At 41.1% G+C, this 10,845-nt stretch overlaps 1 protein-coding gene across 1 annotated transcript; it reads right to left on the bottom strand.

Moving 5' to 3' along the window:
• Nucleotides 1-3,140: 3,140 nt before the first annotated feature.
• On the bottom strand, nucleotides 3,141-10,790 carry LOC136767674 (membrane-spanning 4-domains subfamily A member 4A). Its single transcript, XM_066721606.1, has 7 exons — nucleotides 10,169-10,790; nucleotides 9,806-9,966; nucleotides 7,578-7,685; nucleotides 6,728-6,784; nucleotides 5,827-6,003; nucleotides 5,314-5,426; nucleotides 3,141-4,815 (listed from the first exon to the last, which is right to left on the bottom strand). The coding sequence occupies exons 2-7, from the start codon at nucleotides 9,953-9,955 to the stop codon at nucleotides 4,647-4,649; spliced, it is 774 nt and encodes a 257-aa protein (XP_066577703.1). The 5' UTR covers nucleotides 9,956-9,966; nucleotides 10,169-10,790; the 3' UTR covers nucleotides 3,141-4,646.
• Between the last annotated feature and the right edge of the window lie 55 nt (nucleotides 10,791-10,845).

The raw sequence follows: 10,845 nt of genomic DNA, 5'->3' as shown, positions 1-10,845 counted from the left end.
TGAGATCAATTCAGTAGTGCTTTTTTGCAGTTTCATTATAACCAGGGCACGAAGCTCCCATTCCACCACATCCCAAAGATGCTCTATTGGGTTGAGATCTGGTGACTGTGGGGGCCAGTTTAGTACAGTGAACTCATTGTCATGTTCAAGAAACCAATTTGAAATGATTCGACCTTTGTGACATGGTGCATTATCCTGCTGGAAGTAGCCATCAGAGGATGGGTACATTGTGGTTATAAAGGGATGGACATGGTCAGAAACAATGCTCAGGTAGGCCGTGGCATTTAAACAATGCCCAATTGGGCACTAAGGGGCCTAAAGTGTGCCAAGAAAACATCCCCCACACCATTACACCACCACCAGCAGCCTGCACAGTGGTAACAAGGCATGATGGATCCATGTTCTCATTCTGTTTACACCAAATTCTGACTCTACCATCTGAATGTCTCAACAGAAATCGAGACTCATCAGACCAGGCAACATTTTTCCAGTCTTCAACTGTCCAATTTTGGTGAGCTTGTGCAAATTGTAGCCTCTTTTTCCTATTTGTAGTGGAGATGAGTGGTACCCGGTGTGGTCTTCTGCTGTTGTAGCCCATCCGCCTCAAGGTTGTACGTGTTGTGGCTTCACAAATGCTTTGCTGCATACCTCGGTTGTAACGAGTGGTTATTTCAGTCAAAGTTGCTCTTCTATCAGCTTGAATCAGTCGGCCCATTCTCCTCTGACCTCTAGCATCAACAAGGCATTTTCGCCCACAGGACTGCCGTATACTGGATGTTTTTCCCTTTTCACACCATTCTTTGTAAACCCTAGAAATGGTTGTGCGTGAAAATCCCAGTAACTGAGCAGATTGTGAAATACTCAGACCGGCCCGTCTGGCACCAACAACCATGCCACGCTCAAAATTGCTTAAATCACCTTTCTTTCCCATTCAGACATTCAGTGTGGAGTTCAGGAGATTGTCTTGACCAGGACCACACCCCTAAATGCATTGAAGCAACTGCCATGTGATTGGTTGATTAGATAATTGCATTAATGAGAAATTGAACAGGTGTTCCTAATAATCCTTTAGGTGAGTGTATATAGTGAGTGAAGTATTTGATCCCCTGCTGATTTTGTACGTTTGCCCACTGACAAAGAAATGATCAGTCTATAATTTTAATGGTAGGTGTATTTTAACAGTGAGAGACAGAACAACAACAAAAAAATCCAGAAAAACGCATTTCAAAAAAGTTATGAATTTGTCACGTGTGCCTCGGGGGCTCGGGAATAGAGGACCCAGGTGCAGTGCTGGATTGAGGGATCGTCGTAAAGGCGTGGGTCGGATACCGGCAGATCAGGGCAAGAGAGGCAAGGCAGAGTCGTGGTCGAGGTCACAGTCGGTGGCCGGAGGAGAGGAAACAGGGCAGGGCTCGGAGGAAACAGGGCTCGGCGTCATAAGCTGTGCTGACGAGACTTCGCCCCGAGTGAGGGCAGTGAGGGGTTTAAGACAAGGAGCAGGAACAGGAAAGAAAGAGCCAATGAAAACAGAGGACAAGTGCACAAGGGTGTGGAGGAATGTTAACTGGGTGACTGATATGTGAAAAAAGAACAATGAAGGGAAAAGGAAAGACGGAGACAGCGGCCTCTAGTGGAGATAGAGAGCGATGGCTGGAAACCATTACAGAATTGATTTGCATGTTAATGAGGGAAATAAGTATTTGACCCCTTCGACTTAGTAGTTGGTGGCAAAACCCTTGTTGGCAATCACAGAGGTCAGACGTTTCTTGTAGTTGGCCACCAGGTTTGCACACATCTCAGGAGGGATTTTGTCCCACTCCTCTTCCAAGGTTTCGAGGCTGACATTTGGCAACTCGAACCTTCAGCTCCCTCCACAGATTTTCTATGGGATTAAGATCTGGAGACTGGCTAGGCCACTACAGGACCTTAATGTGCTTCTTTTGAGCCACTCCTTTGTTGCCTTGGCTGTGTGTTTTGGGTCATTGTCATGCTGGAATACCCATCCATGACCCATTTTCAATGCCCTGGCTGAGGGAAGGAGGTTCTCACCCAAGATTTGACGGTACATGGCCCCATCCATCGTCCCTTTGATGCGGTGCAGTTGTCCTGTCCCCTTAGCAGAAAAACAACCCCAAAGCATAATGTTTCCACCTCCATGTTTGACAGTGGAGATGGTGTTCTTGGGGTCATAGGCAGCATTCCTCCTTCTCCAAACACGGCGAGTTATTGCCAAAGAGCTCAATTTTGGTCTCATCTGACCACAACACTTTCACCCAGTTCTCAGTTCAGACGGGCCTGTACGTGTGCTTTCTTGAGCAGGGGGACCTTGCGGGCACTGCAGGATTTTAGTCCTTCACGGCATAGTGTGTTACCAATTGTTTTCTTGGTGACTATGGTCCCAGCTGCCTTGAGATCATTAACAAGATCCTCCCGTGTAGTTCTGGGCTGATTCCTCACCGTTCTCATGATCATTGAAACTCCACGAGGTGAGATCTTGTGTGTACAAAGTGTACACACCATCCAACCCCTCCTAACTGTTCAATGAACTGCAACCTCAACAGTTTTCTTTTGGCAAAATCACTGTCGAACAAACTCTGATAAGTTCAGTAAAGTTCAATGAGCAATGCCGGTGTTGATATCCTAGTAAAATGTCTTGGCATTTGAGGCAGTGACATGACATTGTAAATTGGTACGAATGGATTTCAATGTTCAATTAATATTTTGGTAAATACTATACTATACTGCTTTAGATCTTGACATTTATTGTCCTTTCATTTGTATTAAAACTGTAACCACTTTAAAGGATCATGGCAGTACCCCCTCCTGTCAAGATTAATTTACCAGCATGTGACCACTATGTTTCAGATCAGGGGTGTAGATTCTGGTGTTGTATTCCCACAGGAGTATCTCCCTTTCCAGCTAACCAACTAAAATGTGGATAACACTGCAGTAATTCTGCTGTATTCGTGCATGCTACAAATTATTAAGAGCAAAAAAACACAAATTTGAAGACATTTTCATTCCATTGCACCATAAATCTGTAAAATTACATTTTGATTGATGCACTAACTGATATAAAAGTCAGAATGTTTTTCAGTGTTGTGTACGTTCATCTTTGGCACACCAGTAAGCTTAAACGCTTTGGATAGTACAGCCAGTGTCTGACTGGGTTATTTATTGTGGTGCATTGGACTACTTCTAGAACAGTCTAGGATTGCTCTTTAACATTGGAGTCTTTTTGGAGTTGTCAGCATCTAAACAATCGTGAAGAATGTTGGCAGATGTTCATATTTTGTGTTTGCTTGTCCAGCTCTTGCCTTTGGTGATAAACACAGCATTGATAATGGATCCAGATGTTTTCATTTGTAATAAACATTTTGGTTTCCCACAATTTCACAATGTAAACAATAAGCAAATCTTTCATGTCCATTGGCTGTGTTAACACATGAGTTTCAGTCATACCAAATACTGTGCCTGATGACCGATTAAATTCAACAAGATGAGGCTGAATTACAACAACAATGTTACTTAGACAAGTCCTGGCCAGTTTTTGCCAGTGCAAAACATTATGAAGTATTAAAACATGCTTTAAAGAAAATTACAATAAAACATGCACATAAAATGGAAACAAAGGAAAAATACTCATAACATATGTGGCATTATGTTCTTGTTATGTGTTTTTCAAATCTAGTTATTGTGCAAATAGGTATAGTTCAAAGCACATCATACTTCAGTTTCCCCTCTACCTTGATCCCAGCAGTACAGCAAGCCCATCCGGACAAAAAGACTCGTCTGTTCTAGTTCAGCCTGACCAATTGACATGTGGCACACCACATGGCAACATTTGGTTGACACAGCCATTGCGTAGTTTGTTTCGGCAATGGTGTTTACATCCCCCGCTCCATTTGGCAGAACTACGATACTTCCAAGAAACAAAAATGGAGCCAGAATGCTAGGGGATAGATGGTTATCGTTTTAGCCCTTAAGAACCCAGTGTGACATATACATCTCGAACATTTCACAGACTCAACATAAAAAATATTATCCTTATACAGGGGGTCCCCGCAATTCGTCGACTCGTTGTTCGTCATTTCACAGAGTTGTCGCTAATTAATATTGGAAGTTTTGTCATCAGCTTTAGTCGTGGCAAATTGGCGGTTGAGTGCAGGTGGTGGCTGATGCGTTGCATGCCAGGCAGCGTCCAGCATCACTCCAGTAAGGCTGTGGTTTACCTTCTATCTTGGGACGTCAGTAGCGTGGAGGAATGATTCAGGCCAGGTGAGAGAGCTTGCTATCGGTCTGGATCAAGATTAAATATCACAAATGCGATGGCCAGCAGATATTATAGACTGATGCAATTACAGTATGAAAATAATCACACACTTCCATCGCCCCACAACATTACGTGTTCTCAGCCTGTGAACAGGTCCCGTGGGATGCTATTCCCATCATATCTTATGGATATCAATTCCCTTTCATTTGTTTCCCAATTTGTCACGATATTCAAGAACGCATCACTGACGATTTCCGAGGACCCCCTGTGTCATCGGGCTGTGAGGTCGCAAATGATTGACTTACTCGAGTGCCTTCTAAAGTACTTGAGTGCCTTTCCCAGGTCCATTGCATGTGAGGATGTGAAGAGAGCTCTAGGGCTGGATGTGGAGAATATTCCGCACCATGCAGAATGCTGTGGGGGGTGGGGGCAAGACCAGGGCTGTCTCAGGAGCTGTACTGTGGCGGAGGGGTCTGAACAATGAAGTTGTTGGAGAGCACAACCGGCTGGTAGGCCAAGTTACTGGAGACCAGCTCTGCTGTCTGGGGAGGGAGAGGGGAAAAAGGAGAAAGGAGGGAGAAGAGAGGAATATGACATACAGCAGTTGGTAAAGATTATTTGGTTTGTTCCTGTAAACTAAAGACAAGGTTGCCTTTTTCATTTGTTTGCACAGCCACTCTACTGATTCTATAGGCATAACTATAACTTTACTCAGTACAATCAACTGGACTCCTTGTGGTTTCCACTCACACAAGGCTAAACAGATATCCCATCAATAAGTATAGTTTCATGAACACTGTGCAGTATACTACAGACTACGCCAAATACCAGTACTTTAAATAAAAGGGGGCAAAGACTTTTGACTACAACTTTAGATGTAACAACTGATGAAAGTTATTATTTTATTTTTGTTGTTCAGATACATGCAATCATGAATTTGATTACTGGGATACTGGGAAACCATTGTAAAACTACAGTACAACCATGTAAACTGACAAATCCAATTGAAACTAAGTAGAGGGCGAAACTATTTTTCTCACCGGGGGGAATTCTTGCACACAGCTCTGAAGCCGAAGACGGACGTGGAGATGGTCAGGCTTAGCTCCAGCACAGAGAAAATGAGCAGAACCACTGTCATTCCATTCCCCATCATCTGCCAGAGAGAAAGCAATACAAAACTGGTTAGCCGATCTATTTCCATTGCTTTCAGGACTCCACTCTGATCAATGATAGAAGACAAAAAGGAAATACATCACAGAAAACAATATTGCTGTATTAATTTTGGTCAATATTGGCATACTATTAGCATAATAATTTTCACTCCAATTATTATTGGGATTACAGCAATAACACGCTTACTTTACAGCATGGCACATAAAAAGAAGTATATCTAATTAAGTATGATTTCTGTGACTTGCCCCAGCTTTTGGCCAAACCCGCCTATCACTTTTCTGCAGGCACAAAAACCGATTAAAGATTGATTTGGTTAACGATTTAAACAGAAGGGGAGAGAGAAAAAGAAACGCATTTAATTAAATGGGGTGTATTCTTACCCAATAATGATTCTTGTTCTTACACTCAGTATATTCAGGATCAAATTCAGACAGCATGGAACATGGCTCAAAACAACTGGGATGAGAAAGGTCTGGGATGAATCCAAAGCAGTAATTGATGATAGCCATCGTAGCTGTGAGTGCGCTGACTATGTTAAATCCCAAAGTTGTCTTGAACTAGAAAAAATAAAAATACATAAATAAGAACAGATATTTTTTGGTTGGGGGGACAAGAGGGGTCCAACTACATTTCAGGGGAGGACAGACACTTCTGTGCCACATGCCCTTATGCCCACTAGGTGCTAAAGGATACTTTCCAGTTTATTTGTATGATCATCCAACCACAGACATGGGTCAATAAAGTAGACTGTCAAAAAGGTTTAACTTGTGTCTTATTTCACACAGTGAACTATGTTTCAATCCCTTGATACATGAAAACCCATGTGCACCATGACAACCTTTGCATATTCTTCCAGTCATGAATAGACCAGCTGTGTGACTGTTTAAGGAGTATGTGTGTTTATTAGTTACTTTAAGGGTTAAGTCTGTGACGGTAACTAATAAACACACATACTGTCCTTACTCCTTATTACATTCTTTAAAAAACGTTGGAAAATCAGGCCCTTTGTATGTTAATAAATGTACTTCTGTCATATTGTAAATATAGCAGATGGATTATATTGTATTCTTGTTGACTTTGAGGTTCTTCTTTGCAAAAGACGAATCTTCACCATCAAAATAATCATCATGACCACCATCTTTAGAATGATCACGACCACATCCATAGTCATAACCATAATATGGGCCATCAGTTGGGATTTCAGCAGGAGTTAAATTCAGCACAGACCACCCAAAGTGTCCCTGTGTGCCAAGGGGCTCGTCTTCCAAACTGCACACTCACCACAGATGGCAAAGGGGTCTTCTCAGCATGGACACAGAGAGCCCCCGAAATGATGTACTGTAGATAGAAGAGGAATTGTTCAAATGTAACTTTGCTGGCTTGTCTACTGTAATAGTTTTGTGCCGTTTCAAATTATGTCTAAAGTGTACAACTTGGAATACACTGCAGGACTAGCATTCGATTTTGAGAACAATTTAATTTAATAAGTCAAGTTGAATGCTTGTCAGTAGATGGTGACTATGCTACTATACTTTTCTACCCATATAACCCATGAAACAGATTCATTGTATGAGCTAAGCCAGTCCGCACAGCAAACATTCCACAAATGTATGTGTTAAATTACAATATGTACAATTTGATGGTCTGTGTAGTGTATATAGAAAATCAATGCCTTTGATTTTAAATGAATTTGTATTGGCACTCCCAGAGCAGGCAAAGTCAGTTGATCGTTCATTGACTTGCTGTTACACCTCTTGCAGAATGTGATTGACACAAGGGTGAATAGACTGTGGCAAAATTAAATGCAAAATAATACATAATACAAATGTATCTACTAAATTGAATCTGGTGCTATTGACATTAATAGATATATTTAAGTATCGGATGTTCCATACGGGGTAGACAATTTTGAGTTAAAATATGGGATGTCCTGGCTAATACAGGACAGCTGGCAACCCTAGTCTATAGACGGGGATTTATTATGTGTTTTATGACAGGTGAAGAAACTTGGGCAATATGAGGAGCGTATAAAAGATTTTCCCACTGTAGTAGGATTGGTCATTTCACAATCAACGAAATCTGATTGTGTTCCAAACTACAATGATGGAGGATTGACAATTAGGAGACTCACCAATATCCCTTCACAAAGCTGAAAATGAATCTGCAATGTGAGAGATGCTTTGCTCCATGTGATTATGCAGGCAGTGAAAATGAAGAGACCAATCATAATCTGGGCAGTCTGTATGAAAAGAAGAGGACATACGGTTGTCAACAATACCCAAGCACAACATTAAAAAAACTAATGCTCCACTTTTATGCATTTAAGATGCAGCTAAGATCCTGAGGAGTGTTTACATTTTATGCATCGATGTCTACAGAGTGCCAGTCAGACATTCACACACCCTCTCTGTTCAGTCCCCTGTAATATTTAGTTTCTTTTAGGGCTCACTTTTCAACAACCTGAAAATATACCATTGAAATACAAGTATAAATTGTAACGTAATACAAGTAACTTAATAAGTTTCTCTTTAAAAGCATGTATATTGGCTTATTTAAATGGGGTGTCTATATCATCTCCTTTATGCAGTTCATCATATCGATTGTTCATATTCTTTTACATTTTTAAGATGTGTTTTAACACATTCATTTTCATAGTTTGGGGTTATTATCTATCTGTATTCAGAAGTATTTCCTTAAACTGTAAACATGTTGTTTTAAATATATATATATATATATATATATATATATATATGCATAGCAATAAAGTTATAAACCCAACTACCAATTTTAAGTTAACCCAGTAGTAATGTACTATAAACCTAATGAGCTGGGTTTCAATAACCTTGCGTTGGATATGTGAAAGAGTTACCCTGCACTGCTTGCCTTAAAATACATTAAAAATAGATATTTCAATATATATATTACAGCTTTGGAAAAAATTAAGAGACCACTGCAAAATTATCAGTTTCTCTGGTTTTACTATTTATAGGTATGTGTTTGGGTAAAATTAACATTTTTGTTTTATTCTATAAACTATTGACAACATTTCTACCAATTTCCAAATAGAAATGTTGTCATTTAGAGCATTTATTTGCAGAAAATGACAACTGGACAAACTAACAAAAAAATGTAGTGTTGTCAGACCTTGAATAATGCAAATAAAATAAGTTAATATTCATTTTTAAACAACACAATACTAATGTTTTAACTTAGGAAGAGTTCAGAAATCATATTTGGTGGAATAACCCTGATTTTCAATCACAGCTTTCATGCGTCTTGGCATGCTCTCCACCAGTCTTTCACATTGATGTTGGGTAACTTTATGCCACTCTTGGCGCAAAATTTCAAGCAGCTCAGTTTTGTTTGATGGCTTGTGACCATCCATCTTCCTCTTGATCACATTCCAGAGGTATTCAATGGGGTTCACTGTCAGAGCAGAAGGAAGCAAGTTTTCTTCCAGGACAGCCTTTTATGTTGTTTGATTCATGTGTCCTTCACAAAGACAAATCTGTCTGATTCCAGCCTTGCTGAAGCACCCCCAGATCATCACCAATCCTCCACCAAATTTCACAGTGGGTGCGAGACACTGTGGCTTGTAGGTCTCTCCAGGTCTCCATCTAACCATTAGATGACCAGGTGTTGGGCAAAGCTGAAAATTGGGCTCATCAGAGAAGATGACCTTACTCCAGTCCTCTACATCCAATCCTTATGGTCTTTTGCAAACTTCAGCCTGGCTCTTCTTTGCTTCTCATTGACGAAGAGCTTTTTTCTAGCTTTGTATGACTTCAGCCCTGCCCCAAGGAGGCTGTTACGAACCGTCCTCGCTGTGCACTTCACCCCAGCTGCCGATTGCCATTCTTTTTGTAGGTCACTTGATGTCATCCTACGGTTGTCGAGTGACATTAGAATGAGTTGGCGGTCATCCCGGTCAGTGGAGAGTCGTTTTTGTCCTCTGCCGGTCTGTAGCATTGTTGCCCCCAATGTCTGCTGCTTGACCTTATTCTTATGAACCGTCGTCTTTGAAATTGTAAGGATGGAAGCCACCCAACACTCCCTGTATCCCTCTGCCAGTAAACCCAGAATTGAACCCTTCTTTTCCTCACTCAAGCTAGCAATTTAACTGTGATTTTCAGAAGGCAGGTAGTGCTACAATTTGCGGATTTATGGATGTGTCTTTTATATATTCTGAGGTTATCTTGACAATTCATGCACAAACGTTTTAATACCTTTGAATTTCCAAACATCTGTAGCCCAATCCGACATTTAGGCTAAATGGATGCATATCCGTATACATTTAAAAACTAACATTATTCTGAATCGTCAAAATCCACATAATTAGATATTGTGGAAATGTCTCACCCCAGTGCCTTTTGGTTCTCCTTTCAAGAATGTCTTCTCCGCCCCAGATTGCTGGGAACCACCCGTTACCTGGGGCACGGCACCCTGGCCAGGTGCGTTCAACAGGGTGACAATCTCCAGGCCGTGGTCAGTCTTGTCGGAGCTGGACATGTTTAACTGTGCTATTTTTTCGAGAAAGAGAAAGAGAGGGGTGTAAAATTAATATAATAATTTTAAAGAGTAGAAAACTGTTGCAATATCATTATTCATAAGAATCATACATCAAAAGGGTGTTTCAAAGTATTCTTGTAACGCTTCTTGCAGCCTAAATCTAAAGTCTACTAACTCACTCAATCCATTGTGCGTTCTTGCCCCCCCACTTACGTATTTAGACTTCTTCCTCTGTGTCTATCGGTTCCTTTAATTCGTTTCTTTTTCTTTTTTGTTGCCTGATGAACTTGAATGAGCCGCTACAGTCCCGCCGGAGCCGAGTCCAGAGGAAACAGGCTGGTATTGTCTGAGGCACAGAAGAATGCGCTCGTCCCTCTCTGCACCCCTGGGCTGAAGGCCAGGTCCACAGCCCCGTCCTGTCTTTAGTTTCATTGGCCGCACACATTTCCTTTAAAGCATCTGTTTAGAGCTTGCGCAATGACTGCCAAATGCTTTCAACTGCACGACCAACTTTCTGAAAAGGACCATCGCGTTTGTTTCAAGATATAAGACGGATGAGTCTGGCAACGGTCCGAACTGAAACATGGAAACGGTTGTGGAGCCGTTAGAAGGCATTCAACTCAGTTTAGACCAACAATCCAGCCCCTGCAAAATTTGTTCTTTAACAGCCTACGTAGTCCAATTAATTAATTAATTAATTAAGTAGACGTCCTTACAAAGGGCTAATATGGTCTATATCATATTGTGAAACCATGGCGACTTATAGTTATCACAAAACACACACGTTTCAAGAGTATTGCATTGTTTAACCTCTTCACCTCCAGATGGAAAATTGAAAACCCTTCCACTTTTCTGTTTGAACAAAGAAAACAATGCAAATGCAATACAAA

This window comes from Amia ocellicauda, chromosome 14, assembly GCF_036373705.1.
Source record: "Amia ocellicauda isolate fAmiCal2 chromosome 14, fAmiCal2.hap1, whole genome shotgun sequence".
NCBI classification, from domain to species: domain Eukaryota; kingdom Metazoa; phylum Chordata; class Actinopteri; order Amiiformes; family Amiidae; genus Amia; species Amia ocellicauda.
The sequence above is the reverse complement of the archived record's forward strand: the minus strand, read 5'-3'. Positions and strand labels throughout refer to the sequence as shown.

Bases quoted from the DNA above. Each gene is read 5' to 3' on its own strand.
- LOC136767674 (XM_066721606.1), bottom strand. From the start codon at position 9,955: ATGTCCAGCTCCGACAAGACTGACCACGGCCTGGAGATTGTCACCCTG. The intron at 6,004-6,727 runs GTGAGTGTGCAG...TATTTTTTCTAG, and splicing joins AGACCCCTTTGCCATCTGTG to TTCAAGACAACTTTGGGATT. The intron at 4,816-5,313 runs GTGAGAAAAATA...CTCCCTCCCCAG, and splicing joins GTGTGCAAGAATTCCCCCCG to ACAGCAGAGCTGGTCTCCAG.